The 26963-nt window shown below is 36.7% G+C and overlaps 3 protein-coding genes, 1 long non-coding RNA gene and 1 pseudogene across 4 annotated transcripts; 3 read left to right on the top strand and 2 right to left on the bottom strand.

Moving 5' to 3' along the window:
- Positions 241-4022, top strand: LOC110266711. Its single transcript, XR_002354209.1, has 3 exons — positions 241-251; positions 1350-1353; positions 3840-4022. It is a non-coding gene; the product is annotated as an uncharacterized LOC110266711 (long non-coding RNA).
- LOC107614997 lies at positions 7813-9986 on the top strand (annotated as a pseudogene).
- On the top strand, positions 10137-11253 carry LOC110266749 (NADP-dependent malic enzyme-like). Its single transcript, XM_021111746.1, has 4 exons — positions 10137-10160; positions 10768-10845; positions 10940-11014; positions 11134-11253. The coding sequence occupies exons 1-4, from the start codon at positions 10137-10139 to the stop codon at positions 11251-11253; spliced, it is 297 nt and encodes a 98-aa protein (XP_020967405.1).
- LOC107618822 (serine carboxypeptidase-like 50) lies at positions 14252-15793 on the bottom strand. The gene has a single exon (XM_016320989.2). It carries the CDS (start codon positions 15616-15618, stop codon positions 14326-14328), a length of 1293 nt encoding a protein of 430 aa, XP_016176475.1. The 5' UTR covers positions 15619-15793; the 3' UTR covers positions 14252-14325.
- On the bottom strand, positions 23464-25732 carry LOC107614998 (protein FAR1-RELATED SEQUENCE 5-like). The gene is made up of 8 exons (XM_016317120.2): positions 25257-25732; positions 25039-25158; positions 24765-24967; positions 24419-24635; positions 24154-24308; positions 23982-24108; positions 23675-23894; positions 23464-23577 (listed from the first exon to the last, which is right to left on the bottom strand). The coding sequence occupies exons 1-8, from the start codon at positions 25730-25732 to the stop codon at positions 23464-23466; spliced, it is 1632 nt and encodes a 543-aa protein (XP_016172606.2).

Here is a 26963-nt window from a genome sequence, read left to right on the forward strand (position 1 = left end):
AATTAGAATAATTTTGAGTTAGAAGAAACAAAAATGAATAGTAACACACAATAAACAGTTGAACAATAACTAGTAATGCGAAGATTTACTGCAAATAATGCCAACAGGAGTAACAGAGAAGCCATTAAGGCACTGCTGCTTATTGTTATTGCAAAGAAGAAAGAAGCCATTCATATAGCACCAAAGTAAAGCACTTGGTTAGTATTGTGTTTCATGAGACTCAGTAGTCTTAAATGCGGCATATATATAGAGTTTCAGAAGAAAAATGAATCGCATTTGGAAATTAAGAGAGAGTTTCAAAAGAAAACTATAACCCAACTGTGGGACTTTGTCTTTGCCTGTCCAATGGACACCGAGCAACAGAGGATGACCTTTAGAAGATACTTTATCATGGTTGTTTTGAAGATATTTCTTAATCTGACAAGCCAGCAGACTATTTCCCCATGGCACCTCCCTCCAATATTGGATGTCTCGAACCCAAGAAGATTTCATTGGCCATATCAGATACTAAATTGGCTGCGAGCGAGATGCGATAAGGAAATTCCAAGATGAGAAACGGGAAACATGCGGCGGGTGCATGTTCGTATTGCTGGTATTGCAAATAAATTACATAAATTTAAAAACCATGTACGGCTTTAGGTGTAAGTCCTAATATTTTAGTTACTTGTGTGTAGGTTTTGTACTTTCAGCGCTTAAAGCATGGTCCGCTACATGCACGTCAAGTACCCGAGCCTTGGATTGTTGAACGGACCACTAATGAACTTGATAAGAAGGCCGAGCATATTATCTCACAGGTTCACTCTCTACTAGTCTCTGTTCTATAATCTAGTTGAACACTAGTGCAATTGGAGGTTCACGTTGATTTTTTTCATCTCTTTGTTGTCTCATGTTGAACACACAGGGTTGCATAGTCAACAATGCAAGAAAACGGAAAAAACAGAAAAAACAGTCTTCTAGTAAAGCAGTTCACGAGAAAGGGAGGTGTAAAAGGCCTCGAAAGGATGCTGACCAAGCTTCGTCTAACCAAGGCAGGACTACATCTCATCCAAGTTATAAGGAGGCGGATAAGGTGATCTGCTTTCTTTGTGATAGATCGTGTGCTCATTTAATTGTATCCTTACTTATGTGATAGGATGGTTGATTCTTATCATAGAATTTGCGGTAACAAAATTGGAAAGTTGCTTCTGTATGTGGCTGCATGGTTGGTTTTGATGTATGATGTTTATAAAGGAAAACCTGGTATAGCTGAGTTCAATGACCGTGAATGGTATTTACATGTTTTTATGTTGAAGATTTGGTTGAATACAATTGTTGCGTCGTATTTTTGCTAAGATTTTATTTGGGTTGAGTTTGGTAAGTAAACAGATGCAGTTAAGATGCTCAAACTGGGTTCTGATCTGAACTGGATAGATAACTTATGTTTGATTTATTTGGATGGCTTCTGTATGTATGATAGAATTACTTTATGGGGCTGCCTATTTGATGGATTGTGTGAAAATAATTTTCATTGATCGCTGGCGTGGTTGTAATTGAGGGCTGTGCTGCTCCACGTAGGACGTTTATGTTTTCCGTCACTCATTTGGATGTTCACTTTATTAGGATATTGGATGTTCACTTTAGTAGGAATTTGGATGGTTGGTTTTTATGATAGATAGTTAGTCTTATATGCTGGATTGTTACTCGATTATCTGATTGGATGGTTGTTCTATTTCATAAATCTTGGATATTTATAGTTGGAAGGTGTTCACACCCTGGGCCGAGCTATCCGACCCAAGATGTTCAGTGACAAAGCGACCGACCTCTTTAGATCAGGCTATCCGACCTCTTCTCAAAGAGGTCGGCCAAATCGACAGGAAAGCCCAATAAAGAGCCCAAATAGAGGAACACGACCCAAATCCAAAGGCCGTCCAAGGCTATAGAGATAAGGGCGGTTCCCTTGAAGATAAGCTGACCTCAACTCAAAGATAAAGATAAGATAAGATAACTAACTTATCTTATCTAGAAAGGTCACTCTACAACCACTATAAATACACTGGAGTACCCAAGTATAACTCATACTCTGATTCTACAATAAACCTGCTTAATACCCGTGCTAACTTAAGCATCAGAGTCTCTTGCAGGTACCCCTCACCCTCCGGTGACCAAGGATCAGAAGTGCAGCCAGTCCAACAAGTCAGACACAACAGCTCCGGCCGCTACCAACCAGCCGGACACGTCATCTCCGACCAGTACAGAAGATCTCATCCGAGATCGACCTACAGTTTCAGGTAACCCTCGGAACATTGGCGCCGTTGCCGGGGAACCTGGAAGTCATCCCATCCCTATGGCAGACGACCATGACAACGACCACGATTCAGATCTAGAGGACAGAACGCCGCACAAAAATGCGGACGCTACACCAAAAGATACTCCAGAATCTAACGGAGACAAAAACTCATCAAATCCAGGAGTAATAAAAGCACTTCAAAATCGTTTAAAGCAACTTGAAAAAGAAAGCCAGCATCAACGAGAAGTTGGCAAGGATCTACAAAGAGAGGTAAGGCGACGTCGAGAGCTAGAAGATAAAATCCTACAACTCGAAGCCGATCTCAAAGCAAAGGCTACCCGGACCACCCCTGTTCATACCCTGGGTCGAGTTACCCGACCCGGGATGATTGGCGACAAAGCGACCGACCTCTTCAGGTCAGGCTATTCGACCTCTTCTCAAAGAGGTCGACAGAAAAGCCCAATAAAGGGCCCAAATAGAGGAACACGACCCGAATCCAAAGGCAATCCCAGCCTATAGAGATAAAGGCGGTTCCCTTGAAGATAAGCTGACTTCATCCAAAATAGGATAAGATAAGATAAGATAACTAACTTATCTTATCAGAAAGGTCAGCCCACACTACTATAAATACACTGGAGCACCCAGGTATAACTCATACTCTGTTTTAAGCATCTTTATGGGAGGATCTCCCTAAAATTATTACCACAATTTTCATATATTTAATAAGAGTTCCATTAGAGAGATAATGAAATAATTATACAATAGTTACAATAGGCTGTTTATTAAGCCAAATTAAATTTAAAACAGAAAATTAACATATCAATAACCCTAATTCTCTTTTGGCTGTTTACTTTTAACACACCACACAATTTCAGATATTTTTATTTTTTCTCCAACCTCCAAATCCATTTCGTTGTCACCCTTTTACTTCCCCACCCAAACCCTCCCAATCGTTGAACATTCTGGTGACGGCGCAGAACCATGAGTGCCGCAAGCGTTGCTGAACATCCTGCCTTTTCCTCTTCGTTGCCCTCAAGTACGGCGCCCTGTTGCTGCTGAGCATCTCGCCGTCGCTCCAACCGAGCTCTTGGGTGCTACGCCGCCGATCAGAACTGTAGCCACGGGAGCGCTCAATGCCGGACCGAGTAGCTGGATAGTCATCCTCGCGCGGGCGCTGTCGTCTTCGAGCAGCGGAGGAGCCGACCCTGGAACAACAGCCGCCTAATCGTCAATATTTCACTGGCCACAAAGCGATAATCATGACCGGAAGAATCCTAACCATCCAAGGTAAGTGGGTGGAGTTATTCATTTTTGGAATGGTAATCACTGTTGCATGTTGGAATGTAGATAAATTCTGTTGATGATATGCGTGAGTACCCATGGTGAGGAAGCAGTACCTGCAATTTTATTATCCCAGAGCCTGTGGAATATGTAGTTAGTTTGGTTTGTTGCTCATAAATGGATTTATGAGATTGCATTGGTTGCTGTATTGTTTAAGCCCTCTATGTTTACATGTTTTCTTGGAAATTGATTTATTTTTACCAAGTAGATATAAATAGATACAAGTAAATAGATAGATAGATAGAAATAGATAGAATAGATATACATAGTTTACTTTTAAGAAATGTTGAATATCCCTTGATCTTGTCTTTCTTGATATTTAGCATGAGGACATGCTATTGTTTAAGTGTAGGCAGGTTGATAAACCCATATTTTATGATTATTTTTGGGTTGAAATGAGTGGATTTTATCAACTTATCTTGCACTTATTCATTGAAAATGCATAGTTTTGTGAATATCTCCTAATTGTGCTTAATAGTGAAAAATATACTTTTTATGCTTCAAAATTGCTAAATTTAATTCATCATTATCCCATTCGATGACTTGATATGTTTGTTTGAGTGATTGAAAGTTTACAAGGCAAGAATGACTTGAAAAAATGGAGAAAAAGCATGCAAAAATAGAGAATTCATGAAGAAATGAAGATTGGAGATTTTTATAGTTATGCATATGCATGGTAGATGAATACACATGACCCCAATCTCATGCCTTACTAAGAATGGCACATGACTCGCAATTTCTAGCCCAATTTCGGCCCAATCTAACTCATTTTTGAAGCATTTGAAGGCAAGAATCAAGGGGGATCAACCAAGTAGGGAAGGAGGTAGTAGTTTAGAAATTATGTTTTAGGTTAATTCCTAGAAATTTAGGATTTTTAGGTTAAATTCTTCTTAAATTTAGGTTTTAATCTTGTTTTAGTTTAGTTTTCTTTACATTATCTTATTTTATTATTTTAATTCACTTAGTTTTACTTGTTAATTCTTTATTTTGTCAATTTAGTTTATGAACAATATTTAGCTTTAATTTTCTTTAATGCAATTGATGTTTTTTCATGTTTATTGTTGCTTAATTGAGTTGTGATTATTGTTTTCTTGTTTTGGTAGTTATAGATTTTATAATTCTTGCAACTTACCATGCTTTTTCTTTTATGCATTTCAAGTATTTGTTAAAATGACTCCTTTAATTTTAGAGTAGATTTTTATATTCTCGACTTGGAAATGAGGTCTTAGGTGACTTTGAGTCATTAATGTCCAATATTGATTGGTAATTTAGGGTTGTTAGTTAGTTTTGTTTCCACTAAGCTAGTCTTTCGCTAAGTCTAATTAGTGAGTTAGTTAGGACTTGTGGATTAAGATCGATTATGCCTATTTGACTTTTTTCCGATGTTTGGGGATGACGAAGTGGGATTAACTCTTCTTAATTACCATATTTGTGGTCAATGACTTGGATAGGAACCCTTGACTCTCAGTCTTTGCCAAAAAAATTTTTTGCACTTAAATTTCTATTTACTCTTTATCTTTCTTGTCATTTAAATGGTTGTCTTTTGCTTTTCAAACCCCTTTTTCTCATAACGAATGATGTGCACACCTCATTACAATTCCTTTGAGAGACGATCCGAGATTTAAAACTCCCAGTTTTTATTGATTTGACTTCGTGACAAACAAATTAAACTCTAACACGGATCATTTGTTGGTTTAGAACTATACTATTGACGAAGCAAGTGTTATTGAGAAAATTCTGAACCGACATCTAGCCCGCGTCATTAAGTTTTGACTAATTAAGGTAGGGGCTTTTCTAAAAAATTATTTTATTTCAAGAAATTGTTATAAATCGATGTCATTGTAAAAAATATATTTTTCGATGATTGTGCGAGTCTTATGGATTAATTTGAGCTATGCTGGATTAGAATGTGGTTGTATTGTGCGACTAATTTGTAAAGTTGAATTGTCTGTGGTTATGAACTGTGATTAATTTACTGTTTAATTGAGAAGGCTGGAGAATATGATTTTTAACTGATTATGTTGAGTTGGTTGTGTTAAATGATAAACTGAATTATGATAAGATGATTAATTGAGAATCTTTTGTTGGATATTATTGAAAGGGGATTGATTTGTGGCTATAAATGGTATGTTGAGAAAGCGTTGAGAGATGTTAGTTTGGAGGGAACCCTTGAAGGGTGAAAAGGTCCAAAATTTTTATAAGAATTTGAGTAAAAATTGAATGATAATAATAATGGAAACTAGTGCTATTTTCATATAAACTAGAAATTTTGTTTTGAAGTTTTATTTGAAACTTTTGATTGAAGAATTATGTTTTGAGAAGCTTTTAGTGAATTTAAAGCGTTTGAATTTTATTGGTGATATGAAATAATTTTTTAGTTTTTTTGGGAAAGTCTTAAGCTAAAGAAATGAAGTTGAAATTAGTTTTGGGTACTTGATTAAACGAAAATGAGTTTTGTTTGATTAATTTTAATGAAAGGACTATATTTTTGTGGAATTTTAGAGAAATCTAAAGTAATGGAAGTAAACAGAATAATTAACTTATTTAAATTTGAATAATCATGGAAAGAATTATGCTTTTGGGGTATTTTAGCAAATTTAAAGTAATTGTTTAAGAATAAAATGATTATATTCAATTAAAATTTTGACTCTTGGAAAAATTTTGCAAGTTTGATTAAAGAAAAGGTTTTGGGTCATGTGAATGTTTGAATGTTATTTTGGACTGTTAAGCCTCTCCAGCGAGTTTGTAAATTCCTGCAATCGTCGTATGGAGTCTGAGAACTATTTTTAAATCTTTGAATATGATGGGGTGAATAAAACAGATTAAATTGAGTAATTCTCTGATAAAAATTTTGTTAAATAAAATATTTTGATGTTATGTTAGGGATATATGTGAAATTGACTTTTACTGTGATATAAGATGTTGCTCAGTGTTACGGTAAACAAGTGAGGTTAAGAATTCCCTCTCTTGTTGTGGTGGAAAAGTTTGAGGTTGAAGATTCCCCCTCTTGTCGTATTGAAAAATTGGATAGAAGGTTGAGGATTCGCTTCAGTTTGATTCCCAACTATGGTGAGGACAGTGGTTTCATCCCTCTCATGGCTTGAGGATAATTATCCTTGTGATAAATGAGAATATAATGAATTATGATTTTGATTTTGATTATGATATTGGCTATGATTGATTGTGATTATGATTGAAAAGTGTGACGGACACTATATCCCAAGAGTGTGGCAGGCACTATATCCCAGCATTCTCTTTGATTGTGAAGTGTGGCGGGTACTATATCCCAAAAGTGTGGCGGATACTATATCCCAGATAGCGCTGCCTCCAGTGAGATGGTGGAAAGTTGAGGATTTCCTTCTTTATGTTCCTCTTGGAGAAGCACGACAGAGAGACAATGTTCGGGTTAGCTACCGGATGTGTCGGATTCTAGCATTTTTAACCGACAAGTGAGCTCACGGCTAGTAGATAGGCATGCATCATACTATATTTGTTTGAAATTACTTGGGTCTGCATAATTACTTGGTTTGCCTAACTGATATTTTGTCAACTGCTAATTCTACTACTTGTCATAATTATTTTCTATGTGTGATTGTTTGATTGTCTGTCAAATTACTTGTGATTACACTACAAGAAAAAAGGCCTATGGCCACGCTTTTTTCTTGCCACGCTTCAAAAGCGTGGCCAAAAGTGGTCAATGGCCACGCTTTTATGAGGGTGGCAATAGATTAGAGATTTGGCCACTTTTTTTATTGTCACGCTTTAAAAGCGTGGCGAAAAGTATCAACGGCCACGCTTTTGTATGGGTGGCAATTGGTTAGAGAAACGGCCACGCTTTTTTTTGCCACGCTTCAAAAGCGTGTCCATAGAGAGAAACAAGGACGTTTTGAAAGTGTGGCGACAGGGTTTCATTACGGCCACGCTTACAAAGCGTGGCCATATCCTAATACGCTTTTGGCACGCTTTAAAAGCGTGGCCAAAAGGTTCTTTTCTGCCACGCTTCAAAAGCGTGGCCGTAGAGCAAAACAGTGACGTTTTAAAAGCGTGGCGAGAGGGGCTCCAACCCATTGACCCTAACTCGGCCCCTGACCCGGCTCCCAACCCGGCACCAACCCGGTCCCCAACCCAAAGACACTAACCCTAATCACTCGAAACCCTAAGCCTGAAGAGCGCCTCCCATTAGCCTTAGCCCTTCACCCTTCACCCTTCGCCCTTCGCTGTGAACCCTTCGCCCTTCGCCCTTAGCCTTCGTCACTCGAAACCCTTCACTCTTGGTTCTGAAGCTCCTTCGTTTCTTTCTCCCTTTCTCCCTCCGTTTCTTTCATTCACAGAAACTCAGCCAAAAAAACCCTAGCACTGTAAGCCTACACCACCACCGCCGCAAGGAGTGGCATACTGCTACCGTCCGTCCGTCTATCTAGCTTCCCTCGTGCTCCAAGTCTTCAACCCCCGTTCGCTGTCACCGATCGCAGCTGCTTCCTCGAGCTCGGCGTCCGTCGTCTTTGTCTGCTCAGCCGTGCTTCCGCCGCCGTTGGTTGCCGTTAACATTCGCGTCTTCGTTCAGCCGTCGTCTTTGTTCGCGTTCTTCGCCGTTCAAGTTTGCTCGGCGTTCACCGTTCGCGTTCACTCGCCGTTCACCGTTCGCGTTCGCGTTCGTCTGGAAGCCACGTTGCCCTGCTTCAAACTCTGCGACCAACCCGTGCGCTCCACCTAGCTGTCGAACTGCTCTCTTTTGTCGCCGCCGTGAGTTCCCTAAACCCACCACCAGACAATACACTCACACAACACCAATACTCTGCTTGAAACTCTGCAAATTCTTATTTCTATTACAATAAGTAACTATTTGATTTGGCAGTGGTTTGGATCTTTTTCATAGACTGAATTAAAGTATACAATATTATGTTCTCTTGTCTATCACATTGATACTAAGCTTTGAATTCTCTTATTTCGTTTCAAGTTTACCGCACTCAACATGTTTGATGAAATGCTTTAACCATATTTCGGGTTGGTTTTATGAATAATCTTGATACTAGTATCTAGTAAGCTAATTTTATGAAACTATCCTTATTTAGTTATACTGAATTACCACTTATTTATGTTTTCCACTCTATTGTTCAGCATAATTAGTTTAAAGATATAATTGGTCAAAAATAATTAATATTTTCTTGATATTTAAATGTGACAGGTAATTTTAAACATGAAAAAGAACTTCTAAAATGGCAGATACAAAAGAAATTGAAGGGTAACTTTTCTGGTGGAAATTGGGTTATGTTGGACTAGTATTTCGTTTTCCCCCCTTTGATTAGTTCTTTTGGGATTTTGATAACTTGTGAAGGGTTATTTTAACTTACAAGTTTGTTATTTTGAAATACGCAAGCATTCACAGGTGACAGTAGAAATACTGAAACAAATTTTTTGTTCCTCATAGATAATTTGCTTATCTTGAACATTTTATGAAATCATGGAGATGTCTGATGGAAAGACTGTAAAACTGTTTCAATGTATGGTTTATGCAAAGGAAATCACCTTGCTTTTGTTTATTATCTAACTTTTGCCTCTTACTATTTTGTTATAAACCTTTTCCCTGTTTCAGAGACGCCCGGAACAGCAGAGTTGCTCTGTTTGACGGCATTGAGGAGGGAGGCATCCGAGCATCATCACTTTACTCCTCCTATAATGAAATTGATGAACAAGATAACGAGCGAGCAATGGGTGGATTGTAAGATAGAGTCAGTTTGTTGAAAAGAGTAAGTTTAATTTTTCTTGTAAAATAATCTAGACCTAAGTTTGTTCTTCCTGTATATTATACTTGAAGAACGTTGTGAATTATGATCATTTCCTCATTTATTTCTTTTCAGCTGTTGGTAACCTTCTCATTATTTTGATGTGTTAACGTGTTGTTGATGTGATTGTAACAGATCTCAAGTGATATACACGAGGAGGTGGATAGTCATAACCGGATGCTGGACCGCATGGTTTGCATATAATTATAAAAAATATTTACCATTTGCACTGCTACTTTTTTGTTCTTCTTTGATAAAATGTTGGTATTTGTTTAGGGGAATGACATGGATTCTTCAAGAGGAGTTCTTTCAGAAACTATGGACAAATTCAAAATGGTATGTGGATTGTGGAATTGTAAAACCATATGGCTTTTGCAGTAGAGTTTTCATCTGGTTCTGATTTTTCTTTGTATTTGTTTTCTTCTCTACTTTTTTTCCCACTCTTTTAATTATGTTGTACCTTCTTTCAGGTCTTTGAGAAAAAATCCAGCCGAAGAACGTTTTCACTTATAGCATCCTTTGTTGTGCTTTTCCTTATAACATACTTTTTTATGTTGTAATTCAGGCCCGTGAATTCCTTTCTAAATGGGGTGATCTCAGCCAGACCCAAATTTTTGCTAAGATTGAAATGTTGAGGTGATTTTGATGTCTTCATAGTGTTAACTTTTCTCTTTTAAGATATACTCTTATTGACTATGCTGATTCAATCTTATGTCTGTGTTGAAATTAGGGCCTGACCCATTTTGATGAGGTTCTACGAGAAGCTGATGGTATTATCCAATCTCGTGGTAATTTGGGCATTGATCTTCCACCAGAGAAGGTTAGTTTTGCCTTTGAAATTGATTTTGTTGTTTGAATGACTCATGTTGTGGGTGTAAATAGCTATGTTTGTGGTCATGTGGATAATGCATTTGATATTTGAATAAATTAAAACAAATGGATGCTTCCATATGTTTAAAAAAGGTTTAAAATAGTGCATCTAATGTTACAAATTTTCTTTGAACTGAACCACATTTATGATTGTTGCCTCTGCCATGCTTCTTATTGTAAATGTATAATTATATTTGCTTTGTGAATGGAAAGTCAATATTAATTAATTTTGATTTGCTTTTGTAGGTGTTCTTATTTCGAAAATTTATGTAATTTTATGTATCTAGCTTACTTTAATTACATAAATTGGCTTATTTTCTTAATTTTTCTTTTTCGTTTCCTTGGATATAAGTGATATTAAGTGACCTGGTATTTGCTTGTGGAGGCAAAGGAATAACTGAAAATCTGCTAAATTTTGTATATGTTCACTTTTAGTTGCGAGAATTCCTTAGTTATTCTTCCTGATATGTACATGATTATATCTCTGATAGTGTATGATTTTTGTAGAAACCGCTCATTCTTGCTCTCTCCAATCCAACATCTCGATCTGAGTGCACTGCGGAAGAAGCTTATACATGGAGCAAGGTAACTAACTGTTTATATAATTGGCCTCAGAAATTTAGAATAGATTACACACATCATTATTTGTTAATGTTGTTTATCTTAATTTAATTTGTAGGGTCAAGCAATCTTTGCTAGTGGTAGCCCATTTGATCCTGTTGAATATGAAGGAAAAGTCTTTGTTCCTGGACAGGTTTCATTTGACCTTTGCTACCTACACATTTTGTTATTCAATATAAACATCTCAGTGGCTGACCTTTATATATTTATTTTTTCATTTTATTTTTTCGCGCTTCCTGCATTGCTGTTCAGACCAACAATGCTTACATATTCCCTGGTTTTGGCTTGGGTTTGCTCATCTCCGGTGCAATCCGCGTCCGCGATGAGATGCTCTTGGTAGCCTGTGAGTTCATTCAAGCTAAGAGAGATTAAATATACTAAAATCAATTCAATCTAAATTCCAAGAAGGTAGAATCAAGAACTCACTAACGGTTTCTTCTTATGCAACAGCTGAAACTTTGGCTGCACAAGTGTCAAAGGAGAACTATGATAAAGGACTGATTTACCCTCCATTCTCAAATATCAGAAAGATATCAGCACATATTGCTGCTAACGTGGTAGCAAGATATATGAACTTGGTTAGTTTCATGAAATGTTTTGAGTTTCAGACAACTTTGCTCTGTTTTCTTTTCAATACTTATATCTTTTGTGCTGTGTTTGGTAAAACAGGTCTTGCTTCTCATCTACCTCGACCTAAGGATCTTGTCAAATATGCAGAAAGTTGCATGTACAGCCCAGGCTACAGAAACTACTGTTGAGATTTTTGAACCATATTATATCATGTTTTGTTTAGTTTATTTTCAAAGGCTACAAACTATGATTCAGACCAAAGCTTGTGGCGGTTTCATGAACTAAACCAAGCAGAACATATTAGTAGTGTGCTCTCCGCGGTTTTACAGTTTTGAGATACTTGTTAGGAACAAATTCATTTTATTGCTAAGATAGATTGTTGTACAAGGCATCGCCATAGGAACTTAAATTTTTCAACCAGTTGTGAGAGAAGTTTGCTAATTCTTTCAAATTGTAAACAGGACAATCACTTTCCTATGCAAACTCGAGATTTATTTTGTATTTGATTTGTCTTGTAATAAAAATTGCATACTATATTTATAGTTTGGTATCAAAAAAGAACTGAAATTTATATTTTGTATCGATGAAGGTAAAAATCAGAAAAAGGATTTTTTTTTTTTAAATTTTATAAGGCTATTGCCACGCTTTTAAAGCGTGGCCGTATCTCTGGCTATGGCCACGATTTAAAAGTGTGGTCATATCTCGCTATCGCCACGTTTTAAAAGCGTGGCCATATCTCTCTATCGCCACGCTTTTGAAGCGTGGCCATACCTCTCATATGGCCACGCTTTAAAAGCGTGGCCATATCTTCACATACGGCCACGCTTTTATGGGTGGCCATTTGTAAAAAGCGTGGCAAACGAAAAAGGGTGGCGATAAGTTGAAAAAAACGTGGCGATAGAGCAACCACCACCCTTTAAGAGGTCACCCTTTCAAAAGCGTGGCGGTAGCTCAAAAAGCGTGGCGAAAAGCTATCGCCACGCTTTTTTCAGCTTTTTGCCACGCTTTAAAAACGTGGCAATAGACGTGTTTTCTTGTAGTGTTATAACTTGTTGGTTCGGATTATGGTAGAGTGTTGTGGTGTATTTTGGACCGGAGGCTGTGTTTGATTTGAGTTATATCTCTTGATGTGTTGTGGTGTATTTTAGGCCGAAAGCCGTGATTGTTTGAGGCAAAGGCCGTGTTTGATTTGAGTTATATCTCTTGATATGTTGTAGTGTATTTTGGGCCGAAAGCCGTGACTGGGCCGGAGACCATGATTGGGTAAGTTATATGTCTTGGTAAGTTTGGTAAAAATTAATATGCATGGATGTATTTGTTGAGGTTAAAATTATAGTGTATTTTAAAATTTCTCTGGTGAGATCGTACGGTTAGACTCTCACCCCCTATAGTCCTATTTTTTTTTTAGGAAACGAACGAAAAGTCTATGAAAATTTTTCCAAGCTTCTGGTTGTACTTTATTTATTTTTACTAGATTTTTTCTCGCCATTGCTATCGATATTTATATCTTGTAAAGAGGGATAGGAGTTGTAATTTTATGATATGACTTTGTATATATACAAACACTTGTATAAGTTTTCTTGTAAGTGTAAATGTATTGAAATGTAAAAGAGGTGTGATGACTTGGATGTATTTATATATGCATGCTTGTTTAAAAAGGAAAAATATTTTTGGTTTTTCAAAAAAAGTCAATATAGTTTTTAGGTAAAAGCTCCTACTTATTATTATTTATATATAAAAGTTGTCGTAGTATCCTTGTTATCAGAGTATTGCAGCCGAAAGCATGATACTTTGGTGGTGATGAGGGTGTTACATTAAGCGCCACATATGTCTCTTCCGTTAAATTTAGTGAGGAGAAATGACGAAAGAGCCGCCATGACTCACGATAGACAAGGATAGAAACGGGTCTACTTTTTCGATAGGAATTGCCTTGTCCTATTTTGGAGTAGACAAGGAACGAGTTAGATATTTACTCTAAAGATTTTAATATTTTAAAATAATTTTTTTTTAGTTACAAAAAATTCTTAAATTGTGACAAATAAATAGCTTATTACAGACAAAATTGAATTTTGTTACAAATTAATTTTTTGTTACAAAATAATTAGATTTTTAAAACAAATAAATATTCTTACAAAATATTTTGAACTATTGCAACAACTTAATCTTTTGTTAGAAATTAAACATTATAAAATTTTTCAACAAAATACCAATTCATTACAAAAGCCAACATAGTTTATAATAAAAAAAATCAAATTGTTACAAAATATTGTTATTATATAACAAATAATTAATTTTTGTTAAAAAAAATTTTGTAACAATTTTAAATTTAACACAAATTTTTTATGCAAATACTCTATTTTTGTTATAATGTCTAAAATTCATACAAACTTATCTACGTATAAAATTACCTAACAATTACATCAACAAAGAAACTAGAATCGAAAAAGTCATATATACTGGATTTAAAGCTGAAGAAATTGATTTGATAATATTATTTTAATTTTAATTTGATTAGAATTTAATTTTGATTTGTTATTTATTTTTGTTCTATTATGTTTTAATTTATATTTAAATATTTTAATTTTAAAAAATATGATTTTTAATTTTAAATATATTAAAAAATTTAAGATATAATATCTAAAAATAATTATTATAATAAATAATAACAAATTAAAAAAATTATGATAAATATTTAAATATATTAAAAAATTTTATTATTTTATTTTATCAAAGATAGAAGACTCGAACCCGCAACCTCTTAATTGAGTATGGGGAGACTATATGTCATTTGAGCTATAACTCATTGTCAAAATTAAAAATTTTTATTATTACACATTTTAAAACACAAATTAATATAAAGTACATTAAATGAAATCAAAACTTAAAAGAAGGCGAATTTCCAAATATACCCTTTTGCAAGACCCAATCTTCAATCATTGCTTTAGCATTCAAAGGCTGGTCAGCAGGCATAAGATGGCCAGCACCCAAGACCACAACATTGGTGAGTGACTTCCATTGTTGGACATACCCAGCAAGCTCTCCATTCACCTTCCATATCTTCCTCTCTGCATTCACATACTCCACAATCCCTTCCCATTTCATAGTATTCACCCATGCCTCAGTTTGCACCGGACCAGCAATCAAATCATATTGACCTTGGTACAACAACACCCTAATAGCATTGCTCCTCAACAACCCTTCTACCCTAAACTTGACACTCTTCATTATATCACCTCGGAACGCTGCTCTAATATCATTACTGGACACTTTAAAGACTTGTGATTCGTTCACTCCCAATGCCTTCTTCACTTCAGCTATATTCATGAATTGATTAATCCAATCTTGATAGTGATAAAGATGATCTTTCCTTGTGTAATCATACAAAGTAGCCAGCCCTGACATGTTTTGCAACTTCCCCTGGAGTCTTCCCCCTGCAGTCTTCTCCAACTCACTTTTTTGCCTCTCATTGATCAGACCCACATAATAAGCATTAGCCGGAAGCGTGCGTGATTGGGTCACTGCCTCAATTATTCCATTCCCGATAGCCACACCAACAAGATTCACTCTTTTAGAAGCATGCAACTGTGCATTTCTTTTCAATATGTAATTTCCAGTTGTAGACGCATACTTTCCTCCATAACTTTGGCCAACAATATAAATAGGGCGGTGTTTGTAAACAGGATCAAGTCGAAGAAACGTTGTAATAGCAACATAAAGGTGTTTGGAAATACCTTCTTGATTTGTTGGGATCTCTTGAGGTGATGAGGCTATACTGAATCCAGTGCCAATGGGGTTATCAAGAAAGAGAACGCCAAAGAACTTGTTCCAAGCACCAGGGTTGGGTTCAAGGGTGATGGATTCTGTGATACGCCATGGTCCAACCGCATAGAGGTTGCCAAGCATGGAGGAGGTTCCAGGGCCACCTTGGAGCCAAATGAGAAGTGGGGTTCTGGAGAGAGGTAAGGTTGAGTTTTGAGCTTCATATAAAGCATAGAAGATTGCAGAAGAAGACGTGGTAGCTACTGGAAGGTAACCAGATTTGGTGGGGTGAGCTTCTTCGGGGAATGGATTGTTGGAGTTTGAAGAAGGTAAGACATGGGCTTGAAGGGTGAAGCAGAAGCACAAGGAGATAACAATGGAGATAAGGAAGAAGATGAAGGAATCCATCCTTGTTATTGTTATATATGCTTTTCGAGTATAATTTCAGGGAGCTACTTAGTTTATTATATAGGCTATTATGGGTAACAGGAATGTTACTAAGATTTGTTAGTCTTTTTTGCAATTTTCTAGTTTGTAATCAAATTTTTTTTTTATAAATTTGATTCCTCTCTATTGATGCTGCGTCGTTCTGCATTATTGTTGGTCCATAAGTATTGAAGAAAAATCTTCTCATGTATTTATAAACCAATAATATTATAATATGTGTGCTTTCATCATATATGTGATTATTTTATTCCTGAAATTAAATCAAATTGAGAATAGGATGAGATGGATTAAAAAACAAGAGATAAAATTGAATTAGTAATTAAAAACTAGATAAACAAATTTGTTAAAAATGGAGTAAAGTCTAAAAGATTAATCATTACATAAATTAAATAAGTAATTGATTGGTCTTCTGATTCGGAGAAATTAAATAAGTCTTTTTGAAAATTTTAAGTTAGACTCTTATAAGTTATTATAGAAAAAAGTATGAAATAAAAATTTATAAATCTGCTGTAATTTTAATTATACTTTTCTTCTTTGGAACTAGAATTATACTTACGTACTTACATATCTTTCTATGTTTTGAACTTGGGGCTGTGAGTGTCTTGGACCCTACCAAGTCCCAATCCAACTGTCTTTGAAAAAAAATAAAAACAAACGTGACGTAACCAACTACCATAAACGTTAAAGTCTATAATAATAGCCTGGCGTTGCAACGATAATTTATTTGTTGAAAAATATGTAATTAGTTACTTGAGAAGAAAAAAAGATGCGATACTGACACATTACGAAAAAATGTTAAAGCGTGTAACACTTTTAGTATGAGAATGTCACGTTTTTAGTGGTGTCATTTTAATATTAAAATTATTACCACAATTTTCATATATTTAATAAGAGTTTTATTCGAGAGATAATAAAATAATTATACAATAGTTACAATAGGCTGTTTATTAAGCCTAATTAAATTTAAAACAGAAAATTAACATATTAATAACCTTAATTCTTTTTTGGCTGTTTACTTTTAACACACCACACAATTTTAGATATTTTTATTTTTTCTCCAACCTCCAAATCCATTTCGTTGTCACTCTTTTAGTTCCCCACCCAAACCCTCCTAATCGTTGAACATTCCGGTGACGGCACAGAACCGTGAGTGCCGCAAGCGTTGCTGAACATCCTGCCTTTTCCTCTTCGTTGCCCTCAAGTACGGCGTCCTGTTGCTGCTTAGCATCTCGCCGTCGCTCCAACCGAGCCCTTGGGTGCTACGCCGCCGATCAGAACTGTAGCCACGGGAGCGCTCAACGCCGGACCGAGTAGCTGGATAGTCATCCTCGCACGGGCGCTGTCGTCTTTGAGCAGCGGAGGAGCCGATCCTGGAACAATAGCCGCCTGATCGTCAATATTTCACTGGCCGCCACAGAGCGATAATCATGGCCGGAAGAATCCTAACCATCCAAGGTAAGTGGGTGGAGTTATTCATTTTTGGAATGGTAATCACTGTTGCATGTTGGAATGTAGATAAATTCTGTTGATGATATCCGTGAGTACCCATGGTGAGGAAGCAGTACCTGCAATTTTATTATCCCAGAGCCTGTGGAGTATGTAGTTAGTTTGGTTTGTTGCAATTCATGTTGATTTAACTTTAGCGCGGAAAAGGTCGGGAAAGTTTGGGGATCGTTTTTATGTAGCAGTATAGGTTTAAATTTTTTTTCGCTCTTCCCGTGTGGACTATGTGCATGCAACGTGACGTAAACTCGCTGACCATTGTTGAAATTTAGTTGATATCTGTTGGATGATTACTTTAGTAGGATATTGAATGGTTATTAATGCAAATTTTCTATAATTTGGACAATTTTCAATTCTTACTGTGTTGCTGTTATCACTGCAGCAAAAAAATTACCTGTACCTATTGTTATTCATTTGTAATAAAATTAAAATAATTTTTTTCTCAGGCCTGAACCGTTAGAATTTTAATTCCGAACGAAAAAATTACATGTAGAAGACTCTAACAAAATAATATCTACTGTATGGATATAATGAAATGATTGATGGACTTGCAATGCATCTTTGTGTTATGTTTTTTTATTTTTTATTTTTAGTGTGTGCCTCAGGAAGCATTAAAACAATCTCAGAATTCCAAGTTCAAAGTTTATTCTTAGTATTCCTTATATATTAATTTTCACAACATTTATATTGATTTATAGCACTTTACATCACTATGTCCACTTTCTCTAATAAAAAGAATTAGAATAATTTTGGGTTAGAAGAAACAAAAACGAATAGTAACACATAATAAACAGTTGAACAATAACCAGTAATGCGAAGATTTACTGTGAATAATGCCAACAGGAGTAACAGAGAAGCCATTAAGGCACTGCTGCTTATTGTTATTGCAAAGAAGAAAGAAGCCATTCATATAGCACCAAAGTAAAGCACTTGGTTAGTATTGTGTCTCATGAGACTCAGTAGTATATATATGGTTGGGCCATAGATAGATGGTTATAATAATGTGTATTTCACTGTGTTATAATACTACAAGATGATGATGAAGTATATATATTTGTCTAGACTTTAGACACAACTTGCTAATCTTTTAATTGAATTTGGATCTTCTCAAGATTTTAATTACCTGATTTTAATTAGACCAATAATTTTTTATCAGCCTCAGTTCATCAGTATAATATTCTCGTGCCATATAGCTCCAAAAATTAAGTTTACATGAATTGGAATTTAATATTATGTTAATATTTACGTTATTTGGGTCCAGGTCACTTGTCTCTTTTATGAATTAACGACTTAGATTTTAAAGAGATTATTGCGTGTGTAAATTATCACAATGCTCGAAAAAAAACCAATTTCTATACCGGCCGAAGACAAAGTCAAATGGATAAAAAGGTATCCCGTTGATTACATGAAAAAATGAACATATTTGGTTACTTTTTATGACGTTATGGTGATCCTTTTTTTATTTTGCTCAATAAAAACTAGTCAAGACGCTCTGCTCACCTTGCTACATTAATAACCTATTTACTCACTTAGAACGACATAATGAGCAGGCTAAGTTGGCCGAGATTGAGGCCATAGGATTTGATTTCCTGCGCCGGGTACCACAATGGCATGTGAAGCAGAGCATCATGCTCCAACTAGTTAGGGCCTACGACGTGGAGACAAACACTCTCAAGGTCGACGCCGGGGATATTCGCATTACCGCCGAACTTATCGGCAATGTATTCAGCATACCTTCTCGAGGTTAGTGGAAGTTATGTAAGATGTAAAAATTCTTCTGCGTGGTTATGCTTTTTCCGTTGTTGACACGTACTGATTGTGGTAAACTGTTTCGTTTCGCGCAGGGGACCCAATCTCAGAATTGCAGAAAAAATGAATCGCATTTGGCAATTAAGAGAGAGTTTCAGAAGAAAACTACAATCCAACTGCGGGACTTTGTCTTTGCCTGTCCAATGGACACCGAGCAACAGAGGATGACCTTTAGAAGATACTTTATCATGGTTATTTTGAAGATGTTTCTTAATCCGACAAGCCAGCAGACTATTTTCCCATGGCACCTCCCTCCGATATTGGATGTCTCGAACCCAAGAAGATTTCATTGGCTATATCAGATACTAAAGTGGCTACGAGATGCGATAACGAAATTCCAAGACGAGAAACGGGAAACATGCGGCGGGTGCATGTTCATGTTACTGGTATTGCAAATAAATTACATAAATTTAAAAACCATGTACGGCTTTAGGTGTAAGTCCTAATATTTTAGTTACTTGCTGTAGGTTTTGTACTTTCAGCGCTTAAAGCATGGTCTGCTACATGCATGTCAAGTACCCGAGCCTTGGATTGTTGAATGGACCACTAATGAACTTGATAAGAAGGCCGAGCATGTTATCTCACAGGTTCACTCTCTACTAGTCTCTGTTCTATAATCTAGTTGAACACTAGTGCAATTGGAGGTTCACGTTGATTTTTTTCATCTCTTTGTTGTCTCATGTTGAACACACAGGGTTGCATAGTCAACAATGCAAAGAAACAGAAAAAACAGAAAAACAGTCTTCTAGTAAAGCAGTTCACGAGAAAGGGAGGTGTAAAAGGCCTCGAAAGGATGCTGACCAAGCTTCGTCTAACCAAGGCAGGACTACATCTCATCCAAGTTATAAGGAGGCGAATAAGGTGATATGCTTTCTTTGTGATAGATCGTGTGCTCATTTAATTGTATCCTTACTTATGTGATAGGATGGTTGATTCTTATCATAGAATTTGCGGTAACAAAATTGGAAAGTTACTTCTGTACGTGGCTGCATGGTTGGTTTTGATGTATGATGTTTATAAAGGAAAACCTGGTATAGCTGAGTTCAATGACCGTGAATGGTATTTACATGTTTTTATGTTGAAGATTTGGTTGAATACAATTGTTGCGTCGTATTTTTGCTAAGGTTTTATTTGGGTTGAGTTTGGTAAGTAAACAGATGCAGTTAAGATGCTCAAACTGGGTTCTGATCTGAACTGGATAGATAACTTATGTTTGATTTATTTGGATGGCTTCTGTATGTATGATAAAATTGCTTTATGGGGCTGCCTATTTGATGGATTGTGTGAAAATAGTTTTCATTGATCGCTGGCGTGGTTGTAATTGAGGGTTGTGCTGCTCCACGTAGGACGTTCCGTCACTCATTTGGATGTTCACTTTATTAGGATATTGGATGTTCACTTTAGTAGGAATTTGGGTTGTTGGTTTTTATGATAGATAGTTAGTCTTATATGCTGGATTGTTACTCGATTATCTGATTGGATGGTTGTTCTATTTCATAAATCTTTGATATTTATAGTTGGAAGGTAACTTTACTATGTAATCGAATGGTCGGTGTTGGTTTTTTATTTGGATTGTGTTGTTATGTAAACAGATGCTTTTAAGATGGTCAAAGGGGTTATGATCTGAACTGGATTGCTAATTTGTGATTCATTTTTTGTTAGTATTTTCATGCATCCTTCTTTATCTTTGTACATTCCTTCATTGTCTGTTGTGCAAGATGCTATGATGTGCATGTAATTGTTAATTCTTTTGTAATTCCAACAGTGTGGCAAGGTCGACGATGGAAGGAAACAGCAGCGCAAGGACTCCGACCAGTCACCACGTACCAGGAGCTGGGAAAAACCACAGCATATGGATATCGATACGCATAAGGTGAGCTTGGTTAATTACCCTTACGTGTGTTGTTATCATCGGTGTTTATTCTTTCATTCAAATGACGATATCCATGACAATGAGATGCATCATTTTTTATGCAAATGACGATATAGATGAATTTTCACCACAGGAATCCAGGCCTGGAACGAGGAGAAAGTTGCCTGTCCGTAAAAGCTGATCTAGAAGCGGCACCAAAAAAGCAATTCTAAGAGAAATTGTCCAAGGAAGCAATGCTGGACCGTTGGTAGTACCGGACTCTGACGATGAGGACAACGTGCCGCTTGCTAGAAGGATACGATTATTCCAACAGCAGCCTCCACCACATGATGTAAAACAATCAGAGCCCGTGTTCAAGGGCAATCATAAAGGTGCTGAAGAAGAAAACACTGATCACAAGGATGCATCTCCACACACGCCGCCAGCAGCACATGTCCAGCTCAGTGACTATGATTTTGACCGGTTAGTGGTTTCTGGCTTACCTTGCTGTATGTTTCTGTTCTTTATTTGTCATACCATGCCTTGTGATTAGCCATCTAGCTAGGCATAAGTTGTCGTATTAGCTAACTTCATGTCGCGTTCGTTTGCAGCGAATTCGACATCTCGATCGTTCAGTGTCCTGAATTCGAGCAAGTACTCAATAATATTGAACAGGGACGTGAAACAAATGCCATCATCATGTAGCCCCTACAAACGCTGTTGCCAAACAAATCGAGCTACCATACACCGAGTCCAGGGAGACCTAGCTTTTCACTCGGTTTAACTCAGTTTGAAAAGACTCCAACCCCTTCACCGATACATTCAATTCATCCAACCCTAAGAAATATAAAGGTGGGGGAGACTAAGGAGGAACAAATCAGAACCTGGATAGTTAACTCTTCGTTGAACGAAGATCAAGATTTAGCTAAGTATGAAGGGCGTGACTACATGGTATTACAAAGGAAGGACTTCTGGACCTTGAAACCCCGCAGTTGGGTCAACAGCTGCGTAAGTATATGAACTTAATCATGCATTTTTATTCCCTATCTTTATATCGGGGTTTAGCTTACATTAGCTAAATAAATTGTGTAGGTAATTCAATGGATGTGCTACTCTTTAAACGACAACGAGTCATCTAGATTCAAGCGAGATTTCTATTGCGTGTGTCCAGGCATATTGGTAATTACATTCTTCTGATTACAATGTGGAAATGATTTTGTCGGGATTCTTACTATGTGTGTGGATTTGCAGGAATCGGTGACACGAAATGATAGTCTTACTTCATTTATTGACGGTGTGAGACCAATTTATGCTGGTCTTAGTCCAAGCTTTGGTGAGGATACTAGGTTCTTCAACAAGGTAGTAGCAGCAAAGAGAAACTGGGTGAGTTGCTGTTTTGTTTTGAAATGTTTGTATCCTCCTTGAACTCAGTATTGGATTATGCGGGTTGTTTATTATTTTACCACGATTTGTATACGTGACCTAACCCGGGCTTTTGATTCCACTAATAAATACATGGTTAAATTTGGAACGGGGGGTCACTGTGACCAATTTTTCTTATGAATGTTTTTATTTGCATATTTTAGTTTTGGGTTTTTCCATGTTGTTACCTTGTTTGACTTTACTATGCTGTTGGAAATAGGTTGTCATATAATTTGAGGATGTTTGGTTCTTGAATGCTCGACGGAGATCAATAGGTTTTTTTGGGGTTTTCTTTTTGTTTACTCACAAGACAAACCTCATTCATATATATTGTTTGCTGCAGTGGTTATTTCCTTATTGTTGGAGGGACCATTTGTGGGTATATGCATTTGAGGTGAATGCAAAGTGCATAGTTATACTCGACAGTTTGCATTCTGCACCAGGAGGTATTCTGCACCAGAAGCGCATAGCTACAATGAATCGAACTACCATATTATAATTATTTTACTTACTGCTGACATGTTTAGGGATTTGTTTATGTCACATTAGAAAGAGTTGATTCCAGGAGGTATTTTTTTCTACATTACAATGATTTATTGGTTATGTTACCTTAAAAGGATCTATGTTTTTTTTATATGTTAGAATCCCGGATTTATCAAAGTTGTTTGGTAAAGTAGCCGTATTTGTGCATATTGAAATAGGTGACCAATAACCATCCACCAATATAGCTAAACTAAACATCCTAAACTTTACTAAAATGAACATCCAGTGTAACTTGGTCAAAATTAAAACATAACAACCAATTGCTGCACACACACAAATACTAACGGCTAACCATCCATGCTTAGAGTGAAAATAAAAATCTGATCACTCATAAAAATGAACATCTGCTTTAGTTGATTACAAAAACCGTGAAAACAATGTCTAGAATGTACGGCTACGTACCGAAAAACTATACAGTAAAGCATGTAGAAATCAAGTACAACTTTATTAAACTATCTCGTAAATTACAGAATAACCATCAAATATACTCGTTATGCATTAAGTCTAAACGAAATAAAAATAGTAAAGTGGTTCGTTCTCACAAATGGAAAAAGGGTTCTTGCAATTAATAACATATGGACTTTCGCAACAACTGCCTTAAAACCTTGAAACTAACATGAACCCTTTAAACACAGAGATGAAAAAATATACACTATCACAACCTTGTCCAACTAATCCTAATTTTTGTTGAAGGAGCTTAACAAAGACATGAAACCACCAGCTTGTTCGGGAACATTCAGGCCAGCAACAGTTCCATGGTTTACATCTTGAGATGTGTGCGGATGAACCACCTACCAAAAATAAAAAAATAAAAAGTCCAACAGTTATGTTCTTGGATAGTACTATACCAAATAAATATACAAAGTTGAGATTAAGGCAAACATGTACCGGGGATGAATTCTTTTGTTTTCTCCGAGTTGAATTCTTGAAGGACTTATCAAGGGCAGCACCGAGCCTCTTACTCTTTAGCCTGCCCTTTGTGGTGACCTTCGATGGGCCTTGGATGTCATCAACACCAACATCGTTCGAACTCTGTGAGCCAATGTTGGTCTGGGTCTCTGACACGCTCTCGGACCTCTTCTTGGCACGGTGCGCAGCCAACTTGGCCCTTGTTTATTCCAAAGCAACATGCAACAATGCTGTTTCGTCATCATCACCGACAAACTCTTGAGCAACATTATAGAAGTGTGCACACAGTCCCCTGAATTTAACATGACTCTCATCCGACCGACTGACATCATGGCTACTTTTGACATACGTATGCTTGCGCTTTATTTTCTTGCTGCATCGAGGAAGAACATAACAGAAAGGTACTTTGTACACTTTATACGAATGGAAAACTTCAAGATAGTGACAACATAACACACCTGAACTCTCAAAAAGATTGCACTCAGAACGAACCTCCTGTGTGAAATGGTCAAAGTGAACATCGTACGGAACGCATAGAATAGTATCGTTGACTAGTTTCTCCTCTTCCACCTTCACGCAAACCAATGGACCCTGTTCATCAACTGCAGAAACTCTGCAGTTAGCCTTCTTCACAAACTCAGTTTGAACATCCATAAACATGCTCGTGGTATACTCTTGCTGAAACTGTTTCTCCATAGGCGAGCTCGTTGCACAAGGGATAACCCCCTCGAGTCTGCAGCATCATCCTCCAATTCCCTCTGCTCCTTGACTCCAAGCACATTGTCATATTCGTGAACAAATTGAACCAAGCTAGTTTTACAGTGTAAGTATCCACCGTAGAATGCGTGCATGCTCTCACTCCTTTGTGTACTCCTCATTGCTGCCCAAAATTCACCCTTGAAGTATATGGGGACCCACATGCACCGTTCATCATACATGTCTACAGAAAATAAAGAATCTCAATTTTAGCAAAGAAACCTTACACCAAACTTATTAATACAAATAAGAACAATTCAGATACTAAATAATTGTCTATTAAAGCGCGTGAATTAATCATTTACTAACAGACCTACCCGCCATGTGTTGTTATGTAACTTGTACTCATCTATAAATTCTGCCCAGTTATCCTCAAATGACTTCTCAGTCCGAAAGTTCCACACGATGTCATTGAGGTCATCATACAAAGCTCTGTACCGGCGGTAACCCCCAAGCTCACTCGGTAACTTCTTCGTAATATGCCAGATGCACCATCGGTGGCGGGGTAATATATTCCTGATCGCACAAAAAATGGACTGACATTGATCGGTTATGATACGCTGCGGAGCAGATCCCATGCACTTCACCCATTGGCTGAAGACCCACTCATAACTTGTGATTTTCTCATTCCCAGTAAAGCACAACCGAGAAGGGTTGACTTGCCATGGTGGTTGACCCCAACGAACGACACAAACGGTAATCCATGCCTACCAGAAAAACCAACCACACATAAGAAATGCCAATCATGATTAGATAGAGTTTAAAAAAATAAAGTGCGCACCACAACAATTGAACTACTTCATACCTGTTTGTACTGTAGGTGCTATCAACTGACACAACGTCTCCGTAGTATTCATACGACACCCTACATCTTGCATCCACCCATACTGCACTCTTAAATTTACACTCCTCGTCCAACTTCACTGCGTAAAAGAAGTTCGAATTAATGTCCTTCATTCTCATGAAGTAGCTCATCATCTCCCTGACATCCGCATTCACGTTGCTAGTTCGGAGCCTGGCTATTATATAGTTTCTTAAATCTTTCTCTGAGAATTCCACGTTAGAGGGGCCTCCAGCCTCATTTGACAAAGCAAGGAATGTCTTATTTGGTCGAATCTCAGCCTCATCATTATTCTCGATCACGCACTTCGCATGCATGGTCAGCTGCCTATACTCATGGTAGTGCACTGCCTTTCTCGCTGAACAGGGGTGTGAGTGTGTCAAGTCAACCTTGAACAAAACCCAGTCTTGCATGGCTTTATCAAACTTTACATATATCATTGCCTTGCACCCAGTAGCTGAAAACGTATTCTTCCGCGTTGGTGCTTTAACACGAGACTCGCGGTACCGTCGCGATTACAGTGTATAGCTTGGTTAACGGGAGCCTTTGTGATCTTGTCAAATATTGTCGTCCTTATCTTAGTTGCAAATCCAACTTTCTTTGCATAGGTAACATAAAAGTCATGAGCCATATGTAACTGAGCAAACCGCATTCTAACTCTTGGTATCTCGTCTTCTTGTAGGCAACCATGATCTGGTAACTATATTTTATATTAGTCCAAAAAAAAACATAATTACCATTAGTTATCAAATCAAACATGCACATTATGACTACACAAAAGTAAACTAGATTCCAAAACCTCATCACCAAGCTCCATCTCTTCACTTCCAACATCTGTAACATTTGACAGCTGCATGGCCTATAATTCCAAAACAAACAAAGTAACCAAAAGGTTAAAGATCCTTATAAAAAATCATTTAAATAAAATCTTAAACACAATCACCAAAAACACAGCAACAGCTACAAATCAAGCCAACAGAATTATTTATTTCATTTTATCTATTATTTAAGGGCCTGCACTACCCTTTAGTTGCTTCTTTTTTCATTTAATGACAATCATGTAGAATTAGCTACAAAACATCTTTTCTACACATAAAAAATATAAATAAAATATATAAATAAAAAACATGCCGGCAAGCATAATGTGCAGGTATCATATATGTACAAAACACTCATATAAGGTTACCATGCAATATAAAACACAACCATATAAACAAGACAAACCCCGTATCCATATAAACCACATAATAAGTAGAAAGCATGTGAGCATATAAAAAAAATATATGCAGATATCATATAAAGATACCACGCCATTACAAAGCACTGAAATAAGCATGTCATGATTAACATGCAGGAAATCCAAGTACCATACACTTTAATTTAGTCCTATTTCTCAACCCATGCATCACCTTATATTTACTTTTTTAATTCATTGAATGACCATCATGTAGCAACAATATACGCATACCATACATTACAATGCATATCAACTAACTAATTTAGGCTATTTCAACATCTATATAAAATATATGGCCATCTGCATGACAGATACAAATATAATAGGATGGTTAGCATATAAAACATGCCATATAATATGCAGGCAGCATACATTCATATACAAAAAATAAGTATAAAATATGTTTGCTGCACATAAGTATACCATACCTTTAA

This window comes from Arachis ipaensis, chromosome B09, assembly GCF_000816755.2.
Source record: "Arachis ipaensis cultivar K30076 chromosome B09, Araip1.1, whole genome shotgun sequence".
NCBI lineage: Eukaryota > Viridiplantae > Streptophyta > Magnoliopsida > Fabales > Fabaceae > Arachis > Arachis ipaensis.